The sequence below is a fragment of the Geotrypetes seraphini genome, chromosome 3 (assembly GCF_902459505.1).
Source record: "Geotrypetes seraphini chromosome 3, aGeoSer1.1, whole genome shotgun sequence".
NCBI classification, from domain to species: Eukaryota; Metazoa; Chordata; class Amphibia; order Gymnophiona; family Dermophiidae; genus Geotrypetes; species Geotrypetes seraphini.
In genome coordinates, this window is record NC_047086.1 from 272,564,309 (window position 1) to 272,586,344 (window position 22,036).

General features: G+C 46.2%; 1 protein-coding gene across 2 annotated transcripts in view; it reads right to left on the reverse strand.

Annotated features, from left to right (window-relative positions):
- Nucleotides 1-20,405: 20,405 nt before the first annotated feature.
- Nucleotides 20,406-22,036, reverse strand: part of NANP (N-acetylneuraminic acid phosphatase) — a 100,206-nt gene continuing 98,575 nt past the window's right edge. For both annotated transcript variants that reach the window (XM_033935528.1, XM_033935529.1), the window contains exon 3: nt 20,406-21,290. In XM_033935528.1, the coding sequence (XP_033791419.1) occupies nt 20,625-21,290 (666 nt within the window). In that variant the 3' untranslated portion in view covers nt 20,406-20,624. The remainder of the gene's footprint in view (nt 21,291-22,036) is intronic.

Below are 22,036 nucleotides of genomic sequence, written 5' to 3' on the forward strand. Positions count from 1 at the left end.
GCTTTGATTTGGGGGGAAGACAGAAGGGGCCCTGGAGAGAGGGAGAGGGAAAGGGGGCTGCTTTGGGGTGTGGGGTGTGCTTGGGGAAAACAGCTTTGCTCTGGGGGGAAGACAGAAGTGCCATGGAGAGACAGGGAGAGAGAAATGGGGCTGCCTTGGGGGAGGTGTGGTGGGGACAGACAGCTTTGCTCTGGGGGAAGACAGAAGAGGGCCATGGAGAGACAGTTAGAGAGAGGGAAAGGGGGCTGCTTTGGGGGGAGGTGTGTGCTGGGGGCAGACAGCTTTGCTCGGGGGGGAGACAGAAGGATACAGATAGCGGCCAAGGAGAGAGAGATAAAGAAACACAGACAGACAGACACATCTATTCTAGCACCCGTTAATGTAACAGGCTTAAAGACTAGTTTGTTATATAACTTGATGTAGTTATTCCATTCTAAATTGTGGAAGGAACTCCAAATCATATCCGCTGGTATTTAATTTCTTTGTATATCAGTTGATAGATGTTCGTATTCGGCAATTATCGAGTAGTTATTTCTTAGGTTTTTAATTTTTGAATCGAAATGTTGTGCTAGATTATTTGCTGAGGGTAATTTGATGTTATGCATGGGTTGGGTGTAGCGTGTGATGTCAAATAAATTCGTAACTATGTTGAACGGTTCTTTAGTATTAGTTCCTTTTGAGCTCATGTTAGCTGAGTTGATTTTGGATGAGTAAAATGTTTTACGTTTTTCTTTTATCTGTTGTTTGTAGAGTTTTATGTTGGATCTCCAGTTGTCCTGGTCTGACAGCTTTCCCGTTTTTTTCCAGATTCTTTCTAATCATCTTACTGGTTGTTTCATTGTTAGGAGTTCGATGTCAAACCATTTGTTGTATTTATTTGAGCAGCTTTTACTATTTCGTTTAGGGGCAATTTTATCTAAAATGGATGTGCTAGTTTTCATCCAGTGATCATAGAAATCAACTCCTTCTTCTATCTTCGTTTGTAGATCATATAATCCTCTGGGTTGATATGGCCTCTTGTGACATGTTCTCTTTTTGTCCGTGGGTGTGTCTTAGGTTTTAGTTGAGTCCAGATTAGATTGAAATAGTAAGTGAAATGGTCGGACCAGATAATGTGACACCAAGTACCAGTCGAAAGAGAGATGGAAGGGTCTAAGGTCTCCTTTGTGGACATCGCTACCACATCTAAATGATGGCCTTGGGTAAAGGGAGATTGAAGTTGAGTAATGATAGAAAGTTTTTAAAGTCTTTTGCTTCTGGATTGTCCACTTCATCTAGATGTAAGTTTATGTCTCCTGCAATTAAATTATGAGATGAAATGATTGAGTTATGTAGGACAAATTCACAGAAGTCCTCTCCAGCTTTTGGCCAGCTTTTTGGTGGAACATAGAATAATATACAAGAAAGGGAATCTTCTAGTTCCTTATTGCTAATTTTACAGGCTAATATTTCTAATTGATTGGTCATTTTGGAATCCAATAGTTCAACTACAAATCCTTCCTTAGCAACAATTGCTAAGCCTCCACCTCTTCTTCCATCACGATTGAGCATGTGAATTTTAAAATTATCTGGTAAAAGATCATTTATTATTGGGTCATCTTCCAACAATAGACACGTCTCTGTTAGGAATAGACAGGTTATTTTCTTGCTGATGATCCAGTCTTTAAGAATGCTTTATTCCTGACAGATCTGGTGTTAAGATATGCACAGGAAACAGATGTGGATGTGATAGGTTTGGTAGATGTGGTGTTTCTGATAGGTTTTACTTCCCTTATCCTTTTGTTTTTTAGGGAACGTTGATGTTTTCCGTTGCTCGAGATTACCTTGATATGGTTTGTTCTGTCTTCCTGTTGGTTAATTATAAGCCTGATGGGTAGATCAGGATAATGGGCTGAGTGTAGCTGTGACTTAACATCCTTAATGTTGTCGTATATTAAATAGATTAGTAAAATCAGTAGGAAATTCATGCTTGCAGATTAGTGACTCCTTCTTGGCCTAAGACTATTTGGTGTTTCTGTTACTCCCAATTTCTAGGTTGAGTAGTTTGAAGTGAGTCAGATAGCATTAGATCGGATTCGGTATCAGCAATTAAATTAACAGTTAAATTAGCAGTGGATCGGGAGGCAGTAAATCCGATTCAGTGGCAACAGTTTAAAAGTTGAATTAGCAGTAGGTCAATAGATCAGAGAATCAGTTAAATTAGCAGTAGATCAATAGATAATAAAATCAGATATCAACCAAATCAGAAGGAGGGAGAAATTGGAAGGGAAGACATGGAAAAGTAGATTTTGAGAAGAAAGCAGAAAAATTGAATGTTAAGTTAATGCCAAAGATGGATGCAGAGCAGAAAGTGAAGGAGAGAAAAACAGTCATTGGATAAGAAGGCCCTGGAAACATAATTAAAAGCAAAGAAAAATACAGTCACCAGACAACAAAGGTAAGGAAAATTATTTTATTTTCAATATAGTGATTGAAATGTGTCAGTTTTAAGAATTTATATCTGCTGTGTATATTGTGTATATGAAAAATGAAAGGAAAATATTGCATTACAATTAGTAAAGGGGATCTGGGGCACAGCTTGGGTGGGCTTAGGGCAGAGCTTGGGAGATCTGTGGTTGGGAGTACTTAGCTCGAAGTAGTTGAGAAACACTGCTGAAGGCAATCATTTGGCGCCAGCACCTCTCCTCTCGCACCCTCTTCCCTGCTGCTACTGGCATCTTAAGGGCCCATCTGGAAGGCCTCTGTGCAAGCACGGATGTTGACTTGATGATGTGATGCCATCATGGCAACATCCGCACACTTCTGGGTGCCTTGAGCCATGGCCACTACCTTTAGTGTGCCCCGACTCGAGAATGTTTGAGAGACACTGATCTAAAACATAAGGCCAAGTGGCTGCAGCAGAAAAAAGTGAAGGATCTGAAGTGGCCATTACAGTCTCCAGACCTCATCATAGAGCCACTTTGGGGAGAACTCAAACATGGACGCAATGCAGAGCACCAGGGCCAAGGATGTTGAACAAGGACACTGTAAAAGAGGGCTCAGGGCTGAGTGGGAATTTTTTGAAGATGGACCAAAGGACAAATTGCAGGAGTCTAGGGCACAAATGAAATTGGCAAACAAGACTAACAGAGAACAACGGAATCCAGAGGGACAACCAAAAATGGGGAAACGGGCTGAGGACAAAACAGACACCCCACAGGAGGAGGATGACCGGGACGAGGCTTGGGGACTGGCAACTCACGAGGGGGTCGCCAGGAGTGCCAAACCACAAGGAAAACCAGCAAGAAAGGCGAACAACCGGGACTTACATTGCCTATACACTAATGCTAGGAGCCTAAGGGCTAAAATGGGAGAGCTGGAAGTCTTAACCAGTAAAAAGGGCCTAGACATAATTGGAGTCACAGAAACATGGTGGACAGATGAGAATAAATGGGATGTGGCTTTGCCAGGGTTCAAACTCTACAGGAGAGATAGGTCACACAAAAAGGGTGGAGGAATAGCGCTATATATAAAGGATTCCATACCTTCAACCAGGATGGAAACAGCAGTAAGGGCGGATGACTTGGAATCACTATGGGTTAAGCTATCCGGAGGAACTGGAGCAGACATAAAATTGGGTCTGTACTATCGCCCATCTGGACAAACGGAAGAAATCGACCAGGATCTGGAGGCTGAACTGAGGCAAGTATGCAAAAGCGGAAGTGTGGTGGTGATGGGGGACTTCAACTACCCGGGAATAGACTGGAGTATCGGGCACTCAAACTGCATGAGGGAGACCGCATTCCTGGAGGTCACAAGGGACTGTTTTATGGAACAGCTGGTCATAGAACCAACACGGGGGTATGCAACTCTTGACCTAATCTTCAACGGACTAGGGGGAACCGCTAAGGAGATGGCGGTACTAGCCCCACTAGGAAACAGCGACCACAACACGATCCAGTACAGGCTAGAAATTGGATCAACAAAGGTGAATAGAACTACAACGACAGCACTCAACTTCAAAAAAGGGAATTATGATGCCATGAGGAAAATGGTGGGAAAGAAACTCAACAACACCGCAAGGAAGATGGAGTCTGTAGAAAAAGCCTGTACCCTACTTAAGGACACGGTGCACGAAGCACAGACCCTGTGCGTCCCCAAGTTCAGGAAAGGGTGCAAGAAAAATAGAACAAAAAACCCAGTGTGGATAACAAATGCAGGGAAAAAGGCGATAAATGACAAGAAGGCATCTTTCAAAAAATGGAAATAGGACCAATCAGAGGACAACCAAAAGGAACATAAAAAACACCAAAAGGAGTGTCACCGAGCAAAAAGAGAATATGAAGAGAGACTGGCGGGGGAAGCAACAAACTTCAAATCATTCTTCAGGTACGTCAAGGGGAAGCAACCGGCAAGGGAGGAAGTGGGACCCTTGGATGATGGAGACAGAAAGGGAGTGGTAAAAGAGGAAAAGGAGATAGCTGACAGGTTAAACAAGTTCTTCACGTCAGTCTTCACGAGGGAGGACACAACCAACATTCCGGAACCGGAGGAGATCGCAAAGAGAAAACAGGATGAAAATCTGGTCCAACTAGAGGTGAGCAAGGTGGATGTCCTCAAGCAGATAGTTAGGCTAAAGAGCGACAAATCACCAGCGCCAGATGGCATTCACCCAAGGGTACTCAAGGAACTAAGGAATGAAATAGCTGAGCCACTTCGACAAATATGCAACCTATCCTTAAAAACTGGAGAGATTCCGGAAGACTGGAAACTAGCAAATGTCACGCCCATCTTCAAGAAAGGCTCAAGGGGAGACCCAGGAAACTACAGGCCGGTGAGCTTGACCTCGGTCCCGGGTAAGATGATGGAAGCGCTGATTAAAGACAGCATCTGGGAGCACATCGAAGAAAATGGGCTACTAAAGTCGAGCCAGCATGGCTTCTGCAAGGGCAGGTCATGCCTCACGAACTTATACTTCTTTGAGGGGGTCAACAGCCAGGTGGATAAAGGGGAATCCATAGACATCATTTACCTTGACTTCCAAAAAGCCTTCGACAAGGTACCACATGAAAGGCTGCTAAGGAAGCTATGGAACCACGGGGTGCAAAGGGAGGTCCACCGATGGATTAAAAACTGGCTGGCGGACAGGAAACAGAGGGATGGAGTAAAGGGCCATTACTCGGACTGGCAATGGGTCACGAGCGGAGTTCCGCAGGGGTCGGTGCTGGGACCACTCCTGTTCAATATATTTATTAACGACCTGGAGGCAGGAACAAAATGTGAGGTTATTAAGTTTGCGGATGACACCAAACTATACAGCAGGGTAAATAACATGGAGGACTGCAAAGATCTCCAAAAAAATCTGACAACGCTGGAAGAGTGGGCCAAAAAGTGGCAAATGAGCTACAACATAGGGAAATGCAAGGTCATGCATATAGGGAAAAAAACCCCGATGTTCACTTACAAAATGGGAAACTCACCACTAGGGGTGAGCAACCTTGAAAGAGACCTGGGAGTGATGGTAGACACAACCTTGAAGGCGTCTGCACAGTGTGCGGCAGCCTCAAAGAAAGCAAACAAAATGTTGGGTATCATTAAGAAAGGTATCACGACCAGGACGAAGGAAGTCATCCTGCCACTGTATCGTGCAATGGTGTGCCCGCACCTGGAGTATTGTGTCCGTACCTCAAGAAGGACATGGCGGTACTTGAGAGAGTCCAGAGAAGAGCAACTAAGCTAATAAAGGGTATGGAGGACCTCTCATATACTGACAGACTGAAAAGGCTGGGGCTTTTCTCCCTGGAAAAGCGGAGACTTAGAGGGGACATGATAGAAACCTTCAAAATCATGAAGGGTGTAGAAAAAGTAGATAGGGACAGATTTTTCAAATTATGAGAACTACAAGTACAAGGGGGCACTCGGAGAAATTGAAAGGGGATAGGTTTAGAACAAACGCCAGGAAGTTCTTTTTCACACAGAGGGTGGTGGATACATGGAACGCGCTACCAGAAGAAGTGATAAGCAGGAGCACGCTACAGGGCTTCAAAGAAGGTTTGGATAGGTACCTAGAGGACAAAGGGATTAAGGGGTACAGATAGGAGTAGAGGTAGGTTATAAGGATAGGATTAGATGATTAGAGGTAAGTTACAAAATTAGTCTGGGACCACTGTTCAGGCGATAGGCCTGATGGGCCGCCGCGTGAGCGGACCGCTGGGCAGGATGGACCTCTGGTCTGTCCCAGCGGAGGCACCTTCTTATGTTCTTATGTAGTTCATGCTAGACAATCACAGAATTTATAGGATCTGGAGGATTTTTGTCAGGAAGAATGGGCAGTTTACCACGTGAGAAAATAAACGGTCTCATACAGAACTATCAGAAAAGATTACAAGCTGTCATTGATGGAAAAGGGAGCAATACACAATATTAAGAACTAAGGGTTTGCAAACTTTTGAAAAGGTCCATTTTATTATTTCCTTTATTGCTTTGGTTTAATGATTATGCTATTCTGTGATGCAGAATGGTTTAATTTGAAAGACACTAAAAAATTTTTAAAAAGTGTTTTGTCTGATCATATTTTCTATAAACAAAATCTGTGAGGGGTATGTAAACATAAGCACAAATGTATATCAGCCTTCCACTTGCCTCTTCACAATTTATCTTTTTCATATTGAGAATGCTGAAATTGCATCACAGAGAACCAATGTAAATTATGACACCTAGTTTTGTTTCAATTCAGCTAATAAGACAGCAGCTTGCTTTAAGCCAGTGGTCTCAAACTCAAACCCTTAGCAGGGTCACATTTTGGATTTGTAGGTACTTGGAGGGCCGCAGAAAAAAATAGTTAATATTTTATTAAAGAAATGATAATTTGCATGATGTAAAACTCTTTATAGTTTATAAATCTCCCCCCCTCGAAGGCCTGCATGTTCCCCCCTTCTTTACAGCATCCTCCAGCTTGCCCCCTAACCTCCTGGTCTTAGTTTCAGTTAATTACTGCAGCCTACAAAGAGGATCGCCAGTGCTGTAGCGTTCTTTGCAGGCTGACATCAGGGGCAGGATCACGGCAGAGGGAATGTGCTGCTGAGGACGACGGCAGCCTGCAAGGATCACTACAGCACTGGCAATCCTCTCTGCAGGCTGCAGTAATTATCTGAAGGCAGTGGCGTACCAAGGGGGGGCGGGGGGGCGGTGCGCCCCGGGTGCCAGCCCTAAGGGGGTGCTCCCGGCCTTGCCATTCAGTCCCCCCCACCCCCGAAGGACCGCTCGCCCCACTGACCTTCCTGCACCACCTGTGAAGCAGCCCGCAGCAGGATCGCGAAGTCAGCGATCCCTGCGCTGCTTAGGCGCTGCTTCCTGCGCCGCGATCCCGCCCCTCCTCTGACGTCAGAGGAGGGGCGGGACCGTGGCGCAGGAAGCAGCGCAGGGATCGCTGACGCTGACTTCGCGATCCTGCTGCGGCTGCTTCATAGGTGGTGCGGGGAGGCCAGAGGGGCGAGCGGTCCTTCGGGGTGGGTCGGGGCATCAGGCCTTCAGGGTGGGGCGGGCGGGCAGGCAGGCAGGCAGGCCTTCAAGGGGGGACAGGCCTTCAGGGGGGGTGCAGACCTTCAAGAGGTGTAGGCCTTCAAGGGGGGGCAGGCAGGCCTTCAGGGGGGGTGCAGGCCTTCGGGGGGGGGGTAGGCCTTTAGGGGGGTGCAGACCTTCAAGGGGGGGGGACAGGCCTTCGGGGGGGTGCAGACCTTCAAGGGAGTGCAGGCCTTCAAGGGGGGGTGCAGGCCTTCAAGGGGGAGACAGGCCTTCAAGGGGGGGAAAGGCAGGCAGGCAGGCCTTCAAGGGGGGACAGGCCTACAAGGGGGGGACAGGCCTTCAAGGGGGGGACAGGCCTTCAGGGAGGGGTGTAGACTTTCAAGGGAGTGCAGGCCTTTGGGGGGGGGTGCAGGCCTTCAAGGGGGTGCAGGCCTTCAAGGGGGGACAGGCCTTCAAGGGGGGGAAAAGGCAGGCAGGCAGGCCTTCAAGGGGGGACAGGCCTACAAGGGGGGGGAGAAGCTACAAGGGGGTGGGACAGGCCTTCAAGTGGGGGACAGGCCTTCGGGGGGGTGCAGACCTTCAAGGGGGGGACAGGCCTACAAGGGGATGGGACAGGCCTTCAAGGGGGGTGCAGGCCTTCAAGGGGGGACAGGCAGACCTTTAAGGGGGGACAGGCCTTTGGGGGGGACCATGATTTAGAAGTACACGGAGGGAAGGGGTGTTCAAAGAGACGTGCATATGCCAAACTTTGGGGGGGGGAAGAAATAATGGGTCTGAAAATAGAGGAGAGGGAGAGAGATGATGGACCATGGGATTTAGGGAGGGAAGGAAGAGAAAGGGAGAGAAATTGGACACAAGGGATGGTGTGGAGGAGGGATAGAGATACTGGATAGGAGGGTAATTAGGAAAAGAAAGGGAGAGATGGTGGACTCTGGGGTGGTGGGGAAGGAGGGAAAGATGCCGGATGAAAGGGTATTTAAGAAAAGGTGGATCTGTGGAGGGAGATGAATAAAAGGAAAGATACCAGACTTCCTGGGAAGGGAAGGGAAATGGAAAGGGAGGACAGAGTTGGCAGATGGATGGTTAGCATGCAGAAAGAAGGAGACCCTGGCAAGCAAGTTATCAGAAGAAAACCAGAGCCTTGGACCAACAAGATTTGAAATATAACCAGACAACAAAAGGTAGAAAAATTAATTTTATTTTCTGTTTTGTGATTATAATATGTCAGATTTGAAATGTGTATCTTGCCAGAGCTGGTGTTGGACTGCAAACGTGAGCTAGGATTTAACAGAGAGAGGAAAAGTCCTTTTTGTTTCTTTATTTTATTTACACCACAGCGCCAGTGTGGTTAGGAGAAGCCAAAACCCACCAGGAAAAAGCTATAAAACCCACCAGGAGTTTTGAAAAAAAATCACCCAACTGGGCAGGAAAATCGAATTGAAAATCCAATTCAATAGGGCTGAATCGAATCAAAATTTTTTTTCCTGTATCTGGCAGCATTAGTTTGCGCTACTGTCTTAGACTTTAGGACCTGGGATTGGGGAGAGATGGCATCCTCAGTACTTTATAATGCAAGTGAAACGAGGATTTGGTCAGACTTTTGAAGGGTCTGCAGAAAAAAAATATTGTATAGGCCGGGGACATGAGACAGCAGGAAATGGGAACTTTTCTTCCTTCTATTTTTGTGAATGGAAAGGCTGAGGATGTCAGAGAGTTCAGTTAAAATATGTGCTTTATAAGAAAATATAATAATGTGTTTTATAAAGTTTATAGCATAGCTGGCCTACCCAGTGAGGTGTTCCTAGTGGTGATGGTGGCAGCGTGTCAATGTGTTGAGAGGAAGAGGTGGTCTGGGAAATTCTGCTGAGCAAACTCCGGGCCCATTTCCACCCCCCAGTTAGTCCACTCCACTCAACTGGTTCACACACTGAGTGGGTCTTTGGGTGTTGTTTTGGGATCTCTTCCAGTGGTTTATCTCCTTCTGGTCCAAGGAAGGAAACTTTGTTATCCTTAGCATTGACCTACAGAATATGTTTGTAACAGCGCTGCTTGTGTGGCATTAGGCTATGTAGTGATCGAAAGAAAAAAACAGACCTTTGCACATTTTTGCACTATATGGTGGGTGTATGAGGAGATTCACATTTCCTGCACAGCTAAGTCCATGTGAAGTTACCTTGTGCTGTATTTGACATCTAGCAAGGTCTCTGTTTGAAAGGAAAGATCTAAACTTAAAAATGAAGTGGCCAGAAGTTATGGTAAAAGCAGATAGTGTAGCTGGTTTTAAGAAAGATTTGGACAAATTCCTGGAGGAAAAGTCCATAATCTGTTATTAAGACATGGGGGAAGTGTCTGCTTGCCCTGGATCGGTAGCATGGAATGTTGCTACTCTTTGGGTTTTGACCAGGTATTAGTGTCCTGGAAGAGGAGACTTAGAGGGGATATGATAGAGACTTATCATGAGGGGCATAGAGAGAGTAGAGAGGGATAGATTCTTCAAACTTTCAAAAAATAAAAGAACAAGAGGCCATTCGGAAAAGTTGAAAGGGGACAGATTCAATACAAATGCCAGGAAGTTCTTCTTTACCCAACGTGTGGTGGACACTTGGAATGCGCTTCCAGAGGACGTTATAGGGCAGATTACAGTACTGGGATTTAAGAGAGGATTGGACATTTTTCTGCTGGAAAAGGGAATAGAAGGGTATAAATAGAGGATTACTGCTCAGGTCCTGGACCTGTTGGGCCGCCGCGTGAGCGGACTGCTGGGCAAGATGGACCTCAGGTCTGACCCAGCAGAGGCATTGCTTATGTTCTTAGGTTCTTATTGGCTACCATGAGAATGGGCTACTGGGCATGATGGACCATTGGTCTGACCCAGTTAGGCTATTCTTATGTTATGTTCTCATCTGTTTTCACTTTGTTTTCACTTCTTATTTTAATGTATTTTTTTTCTGGGAACTTATCAGTGTTTTTTATAATGGGAACAAAAATGGAAGAGAATTAATGTGTGTTGGATGAGGGGGTAACTAATTTCTTCAGCTAAATAATTCAATCCACTTCAAACAGACATAGGAGAACTCACGCACCATTCACACACCCTCCAACCAAAAACGTCAAAAGAAAAAAACTGTTCGACAACCTCCTAGCCATTCGAACTGCAACACTCGACCCCCAACTCTACAACCAATTGACATCGACCACAGACTGCAAAACCTTCAAAAAGAAATAAAAACCCTTCTATTCAAAAAACACATAAAACCGAACTAACACAATCAGAACTGTCCCAAGCATCACCTGCAACTACTCCATATGTACTTCTGATGTCATGACAATTCAGACATAAAGCACAGTTACTTACCGTAACAGGTGTTATCCAGGGACAGCAGGCAGATATTCTTGACTGATGGGTGACGGCACCGACGGAGCCCCGGTACGGACAATTTTAGAGTGATTGCACTCTAAGAACTTAGAAAGTTCTGGTAGGCCGCACCGCGCACGCGCGAGTGCCTTCCCGCCCGACAGAGGCACGCGGTCCCCAGTTATGATAAGCCAGCTAAGAAGCCAACCCGGGGAGGAGGGAGGGATGCAAGAATATCTGCCTGCTGTCCCTGGATAACACCTGTTACGGTAAGTAACTGTGCTTTATCCCAGGACAAGCAGGCAGCTATTCTTGACTGATGGGTGACCTCCAAGCTAACAAAAAGAGGGATGGAGGGAAGGTTGGCCATTAGGAAAACAAATTTTGCAAAACAGATTGGCCGAAGTGTCCATCCCGTCTGGAAAATGTGTCCAGACAATAATGAGATGTAAAAGTATGAACTGAGGACCAAGTGGCAGCTTTGCAGATTTCCTCAATGGGCGTGGACCGGAGGAAAGCTACAGATGCTGCCATAGCTCGGACTTTATGGGCTGTGACAGAACCTTCCAGTGTCAGTCCGGTCTGAGCATAACAGAATGAAATGCACGCTGCCAGCCAATTAGACAACGTACGTTTAGAAACAGGACGTCCCAATTTATTTGGATCAAAGGACAGAAAGAGTTGAGGGAACGATCTGTGAGGCTTAGTACGGTCTAAATAGTAAGCCAGAGCCCTCTTACAGTCCAAAGTATGTAAAGCCTGTTCACCAGAATGAGAGTGAGGTTTTGGAAAAAAGACAGGCAGAACAATGGATTGGTTGAGATGGAATTCAGAGACAACCTTCGGGAGAAACTTTGGATGAGTACGCAGAACCACCTTGTCATGATGAAAAACCGTAAAAGGTGGATCCGACACTAGTGCATGGAGCTCACTGACCCTCCTGGCAGAGGTAAGAGCAATAAGAAAAAGCACCTTCCAAGTGAGAAACTTGAAAGAAGCAGTAGCCAAGGGTTCAAATGGAGGCTTCATTAAAGCGGAAAGAACTACATTAAGATCCCAGATAACAGGAGGGGCTTTAAGAGGTGGTTTCACATTAAAAAGACCCCGCATGAACCTGGACACTAAGGGATGAGCTGAGAGGAGTTTTCCATGGATTGGCTCATGAAAAGCTGCTATAGCACTAAGATGGACTCTGATTGAAGTGGACTTGAGGCCAGAGTCTGACAAAGAAAGGAGATAATCCAACAATGTCTCCACTGCAAGGGAAGTGGGATCATAATGATGAAGAAGACACCATGAAGAAAACCGTGTCCACTTCTGATGGTAACATTGAAGAGTGGCCGGTTTCTGGAGGCATCCAGAATTGAACGAACAGGCTGAGACAAGAGTGTATCATGAGAAGTCAGCCCGAGAGATACCAAGCTGTCAGGTGCAGAGACTGTAGGTTGGGGTGTAGAAGAGTTTTCTGATGCTGAGTAAGCAGAGGATACAGAGGCAGAAGAAAAGGTTCCCTGGAACTGAGTTGAAGTAGAAGGGAAAACCAATGTTGCCTGGGCCACCTCGGAGCAATCAGAATCATGGTTGCTTGATCCCTCTTGAGCTTGAATAAGGTTCTCAACATGAGAGGCAGAGGAGGGAAAGCGTACAGGAACAGATTGGACCAATCGAGGAGAAAAGCATCCGCTGCCAGACGGTGAGGTGAGTAGAGTCTGGAGCAGAATAGGGGCAGCTGATGATTGTGAGGAGCTGCAAAGAGGTCTATCTGAGGGGTGCCCCATTGAGCGAAGATGGATTGTAGAGTTACAGGATCGATTGTCCATTCGTGAGGTTGGAGAACTCTGCTGAGCTTGTCCGCTAAGGAATTCTCCTCTCCCTGAATGTAAATAGCTTTCAGGAATAGATGGTGATTTATGGCCCAAGTCCAGATCTTTTGGGCTTCCTGGCATAAGAGGCGGGAGCCCGTCCCACCCTGTTTGTTGATGTAGTACATCGCAACTTGATTGTCTGTGCACAACAGGACAACTTGAGGAAAGAGAAGATGCTGGAAGGCCTTGAGGGCATAAAACATCGCTCTGAGTTCCAGGAAATTGATGTGACGCTTCTTTTCCTGGGCAGTCCAAAGACCTTGAGTTTGGAACTCGTTCAAATGAGCTCCCCATGCATAAGGGGAGGCATCGGTGGTGATGACTAGTTGATGAGGAGGTTGATGGAACAGAAGACCTCTGGACAGATTTGAGGATACCAACCACCATTGTAGAGACTGACGAAGAGATGATGTCACAGATATGTGACGTGAGCAAGGATCCGTCGCTTGGGACCACTGGGTAGCTAGTGTCCATTGAGGAGTGCGCAGGTGAAGACGTGCAAGAGGCGTGACATGAACTGTGGAGGCCATGTGACCCAAGAGAATCATCATTTGCTTTGCTGTGATGGAACGCTGTGGAAGCACCTGCTGACATAGAGAGTGAAACGTTTGAAGATGATTGGACGGCAGGAACGCTCTCATGAGGATTGTGTCCAAGACAGCTCCTATGAATTGAAGTCTCTGAGTGGGGATGAGATGAGATGTGGGTAGATTGATCTCGAACCCCAGAAGTTGAAGAAACCTGATGGTTTGGTTGGTGGCCAGGAGAACAGTCTGAGATGAATTGGCCTTTATCAACCAATCGTCCAGGTAAGGAAAGACCTGAAGGTGGTGAGATCGCAGGAAGGCAGCCACCACAATCAGACATTTGGTGAATACTCTCGGAGAGGAGGCAAGACCGAAGGGTAGCACCTTGTATTGGTAATGACAACGATTGGTCATGAAGCGTAGGTATTGTCTGGAGGCCAGATTGACCGGTATATGAGTGTATGCTTCTTTGAGATCGAGAGAACATAGCCAGTCGCCTTGATTTAGAAGAGGATAAAGAGTGGCTAGAGAGAGCATTTTGAACTTTTCTTTGACCAAACATTTGTTGAGATCGCGGAGATCTAGAATGGATCTGAGATCTCCTGTTTTTTTGGGGACTAAAAAGTAACGGGAGTAGAATCCCTGTCCCTTTTGATCTAGAGGAACCTCCTCTATGGCGTTCAAAAGGAGAAGGGATTGAACCTCCTGGAGAAGAAGGAAAGACTGAGTGTGCGAAGCAGACTCTTTTGGTTGACTTGGAGGAGGTAGAGTCTGAAAGTTGAGAGAGTAGCCGTGGTGGATGATGTTCAGAACCCACTGATCTGACGTGATAAGTTCCCAACGGCTTATGAAATAAGAAAGGCGTCCTCCTATAGGCTGTGGAAGTTGAGTAGGAGGGAGAAGACTGGCTATGTTCTGGAGAACCAAGTCAAAAGGGTTGGGTAGACTTTTGTGCAGGAGTAGGTTTTACCTGCTGTTGTTGCTGAGGTTGTCTAGCAGCTGGACGCTGTTGCCTCTGACGCCTAGGTTGTTGTGCAGTTTGAGGCAGAGGACGAGCCACAAATCTACGTTGGTAGGTTGATTGTGGACGAAAGGGCCTGGTTGGTGGAGGCTTCTTAGGTTTAAGAAGCGTGTCCCATCTGGTCTCATGAGCCGATAATTTCTGGGTAGTGGAGTCCATGGAATCTCCAAACAGCTCATCCCCTAAGCAAGGTGTATTGGCTAGCCTATCCTGGTGATTAACGTCCAGTTCTGAAACACGAAGCCAGGCTAGCCTTCGCATGGCCACTGACATGGCAGTGGCTCTGGAGGTCAGCTCGAAAGTATCATAGATAGATCTTACCATGAATTTTCGAAGCTGTAAAAGAGATGAACAAGTGTGGTGAAAAGCAGACTTTTTCCTATCAGGAAGATATTTCTCAAAAGCAGTGAGATTTTGTATTAGGTGCTTAAGATAAAAAGAGAAATGGAATGCATAATTTCCTGATCGATTTGCTAACATAGCATTTTGGTATAGCCTTTTACCAAACTTGTCCATAGATTTGCCCTCTCTGCCAGGAGGGACTGAGGCATATACACTAGCCCCTTTGGACTTTTTTAAAGTGGACTCAACTAAAAGGGACTCATGAGGTAATTGGGGTTTGTCAAACCCAGGAATAGGAATGACTTTATACAAGGAATCCAACTTTCTAGGAGCTCCAGGGATAGTTAAAGGAGATTCCAGATTCTTATAAAACGTCTCTCTCAATATATCATGGAGAGGTAGTTTAAGGTATTCCTTTGGAGGCTGGTCAAAGTCCAAGGCATCAAGGAAAGCCTTGGATTTCTTTGACTCAGCCTCCAAAGGAATGGAGAGAGAATCACACATTTCCTTCAAAAATGAAGAAAAGGAAGACACTTCTGGTTTAGAGGAGGCTCCTAAAACAGACGGGTCCTCATCACCAGAAGAGCATTCTCCCTCCGAAAGAAGAGGATCCTCCGAGTCACCCCATAAGTCAGGGTCTCGAACCTGAAAACTCCGGTCTCGAGACTCTGGAGTGGAAGGCTCTAAATGCCGGGACTTGTGAAGAGACTTCCCCGACCTGCCTGATTCGGTACCGGGAGATGCTACAGTACGCACCGGAGCCGAAGTCTGTACAGCTTGATGGTGAGCTCTCGGCTCCGGCGCCAGAATCGGCATGGAGACCGAGGAAACCGACTGTACCGGTACCGATAGAGTGGACGTCGATAAAATAGGACGGTCCACTATCGGTACCGGTGGCTCAGACCGGACTGGTACCGGTAAATTCGATGCCAGGGCTGGAGGTAGGAGGTGCTGTAGCTGTTCTTTAAGTTGTGCCTTCAGAACAGCAGCTATACGCTCCTCAAGGGAAGGCACAGGTACCGTCTTTTTCTTTAATGGTACCTGCGGTGCCGCTCTACGCTCCGAGGATGAGGACCCCGATGTCGAGGGGCTCACCTCTATTGGAGCGGAGCGCTTCCATGGGCGCCTCGAGGTCGGCAGAATTGGACTCGCTGCCATCGAGACCGGAGGACGCTCCAACGGGGAAGGCTTCTTAGCCGGCTTACCTGGAGTCGACACCGCCGCGGTATCGCGTGGTGTCGATGATGTGGGTGCCGACTGCGCCGGTGCCGATGTCGGTGCCGGTGTAGAATCAGACATCTCGGCACCAAACAATAATTTTTGTTGAATCTCTCGATTTTTAAGAGTTCTCTTTTTTAAAGTTGCACAGCGGGTGCAGGTTGACGCTCGATGGTCGGGACCAAGACACTGGAGACACCAATTATGAGGATCAGTTAGTGAAATTGGTCGTGCACACCGCTGGCACTTTTTGAAGCCGGGTTGGGGGGGCATGAATGTAAAAACGGCTTCAGCCAAATCGAAGGCCGAGGCCTCGATGGTGGCTAAAGGCCCCGCCGGGGCAAGGCCGAAAAACAGGCAAAAAAACAAAATGTTTTTTTTTTTTTTTTTTAAGAAAGAAAATAAAGAAAAAAGGAAAGGAAATAAGATTCCTCAAAAAGTTTACGCGAGCGGGAAGTTCACAAAAAAATCCTCTCACAACAGCCGTTGAGAGAGACGCGTCTTCTTAGCTCCGCGGAAACTAAGAAACTGGGGACCGCGCGCCTCTGTCGGGCGGGAAGGCACTCGCGCGTGCGCGGTGCGGCCTACCAGAACTTTCTAAGTTCTTAGAGTGCAATCACTCTAAAATTGTCCGTACCGGGGCTCCGTCGGTGCCGTCACCCATCAGTCAAGAATAGCTGCCTGCTTGTCCTGGGATAATTTATGTTATGTTATGTTTGGAATATAAGAAAATTTTCACTGCCTGTTTCTATTCTGACCATTTATTCTGTTTCATGGTCATTACAAAAAATATTTTTTTATATAGGGGGGGGTGTCAAAAAATGATGGGCCCCAGGTGCCACATACCCTAGGTATGCCACTGTCTGAAGGTAAGAGCGGAAGGCCAGGGGGGAAGCCGGAGGATGCTGCAAAGAGCGGGCAGCACTAGTACAGACTGCGAGCCACAAAATAGCCCCCAGGCTGCGAGTTTGAGACCACTGCTTTAAGCCTACAAGAAACTGTCTCAATGTTTGGACCATTTGTCCCTGTTCATTCAAATTCATGCAACAGCTATTTTTTCATATGCTCTTAACACTTAGAATCTCTTTTCCATTGAATTCCTGTAGGCTAATTCCAGTTAGCTGAAATCACTGGAAGGTCAAGTGCATGACTTATTTTAGCTCAAATCTGTTAGTACTCCCTTAACTAATTAGCAATAGGGAAAACTTCTCTCTGTACGTGACAAAATGTAGCAGCCAGATACAAATTTCTGTTCCAATGAAATGGAACAGTGCTACTATTTGGGTTTTTACCAGGTACTTGTGACTTGGATTGGCCTCCGTGAACATGGGCTCAATTGTCTGACCCAATAAGGCTATTCTTATGTTCTTATGAAGGAAACTATGCATCATAAAAAGTTTGCATACCTTGCATGGAAGATTTCCAGATATCTAAACAAAAAAGTGTTCTCACCTATGCATTGAGTTTATCTTCTCAAAGACATTCAAAATTCAAGCAATAGACAAGTGTATAAAATCCAATCTAATAAGTAGAAACCCATCATGAAACACATCCAATGTACAAGAATTTTGCCCCATCGAAAGGAGCAAAAAAGATGAGTAATTTTTAGATTTGGAAATAGAATTTATGCTACAAAATTAAAACTAGGCTCACTGAACATAAATCTGGGTTAAAAAAATAAAACTCTAGCTCCTCTGGTATCCCATTGGGACTTAGCACAAAATCAGCCCATGGATTTTAAATGGAGGATTTTGGAAGAGATTATAATAGGGTGGTGATGTTGAGTCCTTGATTAATTATAAAGAACAGAGGTGGATTTTTGATCTCCACACTCTTGAATCTCACGGACTCAATGCAAAATTGGACTGGATATCATTAACTTGAGACGCTGGTCTGTCTAATGGTTAAACCGCTAGGGAAAGTCAGGTTAGCCTATCAAATTCATCCCTTGTCTTTATGACGTGGGAGGGGGCGGAGCATTGATTCATTCCTGTTCGTTGGAGCAGCGTGGATACCCGACATATTTAGAAAGTTGTTTAACTATAAATTGTAAGTTTGATGATTTAGTTAGTTGATACTTTAGGAATAATAATTTTGTTGTATGGTTTTTTATTGTAGTTTTGTCACACCCTGAAGCAGTATTAATGCACGAAACATGCAAGTCGGCGTTGGCGGCTTGCTACTCCTGGTGTTAGCTTGTTCAGAACCAGGACTGCAAAAAAGATAAGTCTAATCCAATTGTCTAGTATTTATTAAGTATTAATCAAATACAGGCAATAAAAACTATAAAATTATAAAAATCATATAAATTATTATAGTGGTACAGGAGCCTATGAGGAAGCATTAGCGGCATATTAGCCCCTTGAACTAATACTTGATGTATTTGGGGTGCCGCTTCTGATGGCTCAGGATGCACCACTAGAGAAATTGTTGTGAAGAACCTTCGCAACACATTTGTGAATGATTTGCATTAGTTGACAATTTTTGGCTTAATTGGAAATCTATAATAAGAATTTTCAGCTGGTTTAATTGACAAAATCCATTAAGGCATCCATCTTTTAAAACATAACAGGAAATGCCAAAAGGAATGTCACCGGGAGGTTAGAAAAGCAAAGGGAGAATACGAAGAGGGGCTGGCCAGAGAGGCGAAAAACTTCAAGGCATTCTTCAGTTACGTAAAGGGAAAGCGACCAGCGAGAGAGGAGGTGGGGCCGTTGGACGATGGGGATAGGAAGGGAGTGATTAAGGAGGATACAGAGATAGCCGAGAGGTTGAACACGTTCTTCTCGTCGGTTTTCACGAGCGAAGACACATCTAATATACCGGACTCAGAGGAGCTCATGAGTGGGGAACAGGCTGAAAAATTGGATCACATAGAGGTAAGTAAGGAAGATGTCCTCAAACAGATAGACAGGCTAAAATGCGGCAAATCACCGGGCCCAGACGGGATCCACCCAAGGGTTCTGAAGGAACTAAGACAAGAAATAGCGGGCACAATCCAGCATGTTTGCAACCTATCCTTGAAAACTGGTGAGGTACCAGAGGACTGGAAATTGGCGAATGTCACACCTATCTTCAAGAAGGGATCGAGGGGTGACCCCGGGAACTACAGGCCGGTAAGCCTGACTTCAATTATAGGGAAGATGGTGGAAGCTATGATCAAGGACGGCATTTGCGAGCACATCGAGAAGAATGACCTATTGAGAACAAGCCAGCACGGATTCTGTAAGGGAAGGTCGTGCCTAACGAACCTTCTGTACTTCTTTGAGGGAATAAGCAGTCGGGTGGACAATGGGGAACCCATAGACATCATTTACCTCGATTTTCAAAAGGCTTTCGACAAGGTGCCACATGAAAGGCTGCTTAAGAAGCTGTGGAACCACGGGGTGGGAGGGGATGTGCACAGATGGATCAAGCACTGGTTGTCGGGCAGACTGCAGAGGGTCGGAGTAAAGGGTCAATATTCTGACTGGCGGGGAGTCACGAGCGGTGTACCGCAGGGGTCGGTGCTGGGGCCGTTACTCTTTAACATATTTATCAATGACCTGGAAAAGGAGTCAAAGTGCGAGGTTATAAAATTTGCAGACGATACCAAACTGTGCGGCAGAGTTAGGACCAGGGAGGAGTGTGAGGACCTACAAAGAGACCTGGACAAGCTTGAAGACTGGGCAAACAAATGGCAAATGCGCTTTAACGTGGACAAATGCAAGGTCATGCATATAGGGAAAAAGAACCCGTTGTTCAACTACAAATTGGGGGGGGTATTGTTGGGAGACAGCAGACTTGAGAGAGACTTGGGTGTGCTGGTGGATGCATCACTGAAGCCATCTGCTCAGTGCGCAGCAGCCTCGAAAAAAGCCAACAGGATGCTTGGCATCATAAAGAAGGGCATAACAACCAGAACACGGGAAGTCATCATGCCATTGTATCGAGCGATGGTGCGTCCGCATCTGGAATACTGCGTTCAGTATTGGTCGCCGCACCTCAAGAAGGACATGGCGGTACTTGAGAGAGTCCAAAGGAGAGCAACGAAAATGGTAAAAGGGCTGGAACACTGCCCATACGCCGAGAGGTTGGATAGGCTGGGGCTCTTCTCTCTGGAAAAGAGGAGGCTCAGGGGAGATATGATAGAGACCTTCAAGATCATGAGGGGCATAGAGAGGGTGGATAGGGACAGATTCTTCAGACTGAAGGGGACAACAGGTACGAGGGGGCATTCGGAGAAACTGAAGGGAGATAGGTTCAAAACAAACGCAAGGAAGTTTTTTTTCACCCAAAGGGTCGTGGACACTTGGAATGCGCTACCGGAGGAAGTGATCAGGCAGAGTACGGTACAGGGATTCAAACAGGGATTGGACGGATTCCTGAAGGATAAAGGGATCATGGGATACTGAGGGAGGAGCTGGGATGTAACACAAGTATAGAAAGCTAACCAGGTAATGAGTATAGAAACCAAACCAGGTCGTGCATGTGCAAGACCGGAGGGTTAGGACTTCGATAGGAAGACAGGACTTAAATGAGAAACCAAGGTGGCAAGGGAGCCCCCTCTGGTGATACAGACAGGTCGTGACCTGTTTGGGCCGCCGCGTGAGCGGACTGCTGGGCGGGATGGACCTGTGGTCTGACCCGGCAGAGGCACTGCTTATGTTATGTTATGTTAATTGTAAGATGCTTTAAAATCCATCTACATTAATTTTTGGAGTGGCAGGACAGAGGTAAAAACTAGCCACTAAAGTACAAAATTTGAGAATTTCAGTCAAAATGCAGGACAGTTTGGCTACCCATCACAACTATCACAAAATATTTGCATTTAAGTTTGCTTTGTAATCAATATTGTTTAGAATTATAGGCACATCTAACACAGAAGATATGGTATAGTGTGGGACAAGGGAGGGTTTAACCAATGGTATGCTTTTATTTATCCATACAGTTGCCTTCAAGCCAGCATTGAGGCCTCCTTGGATATCGGTATCCAGATTGTCACCAACCATGATGCATTCCTCTGGCCTCACCTCAAGGAGATCACAACAGTGCTGAAATATGGAAAGCGCTGGCTTCTCCTCTTTATGCTCCCCTCCCACCACAATGGCATCAAAATATGGCTGGCAGGCACATGCTTTGATCTTTTCCCGCTGCACATGTCCTTGTCCATTTGTTAACAGAAGAAGATGGGCCACTTTTCGAAGCTCAGTCAGCATGTCTCTAGTATCTTTTCCCAAGGACATGTGACCTAAGCGTGTAGATTTCCACAGGAGGTAACATTTGGCAGCTAGACTCCTGTTGGCCTCAGTGTTTCTTACTTTCTGGATAGCTTCTTCCCAGTATAAGGTTCTCACCTCATCAATACTTATTGTAGAAGGAACACTGGTCTCTTGAATAAGTTTTGTATCAAAGTGATCACAAGTAATAAGAGCTTCCTCCTCGCTGAACTGATATTTACACTTTAGTATATTTATGACCTATTAAAACAAGCAAAATAAAAATCATTGTTTCTCTCAAGAACATTAGCAAATCAGTATCTACAGCAACCCCTTTATATAAGAAATACAGTAGAATCCCAGTTAACTGGTATTCAACTAACCAGCACTCTCAACCAAGAGCAAACAAGCCACCAAAAAAAACAAACTTGTCTCCCGTGCTCCTCACCCAACAACCTGCAAAGTTGTGCGCTCCTGACACCCCTCCCTCCCCCAAAACATCAGCAGCAGCCACAATCTCTCTCCCTCCAGTCCCTGAAGCAGCAGAGGCAGCCACAAATCTTCCTCCCAGCTTCCCTCCCTCCAGCCCCCAAAGCAGCAGCTGGTCCTGACAACACCCCTCCCTTCCTCCGGCCCCCAAAGGAGCAGAGCTGGTCCTAATGCGGCAGAAGGCCCAGCTGGGGCTGGCTAGAAGCACCCTGTTTACAGTGCAGCTTCTGCTCACAGCTACCGTTATTGCTTTGGGTGAGGGAAGGAGGGAATGTTGTTATGACCGGATGGCGCTGCTGCTTCAGGGGCTGGAAGGAGGGAGATTTGTGGCTGCTGCTTCAGGAGAGCTGCAGGCAAGTAAGGGGGGCCAGTCCCGGGGGGGGAGGTGGACCAAAATGTGTGGGGGGAGGAAGGACATGGATGCTGGACCTTCAGGATGAGAAAAGCACGGAAATGGAGATGGATGGATGCTGGAACCATAAGTAGGGGGGTTCATCAAGTTGCTAGAACTCGAACCC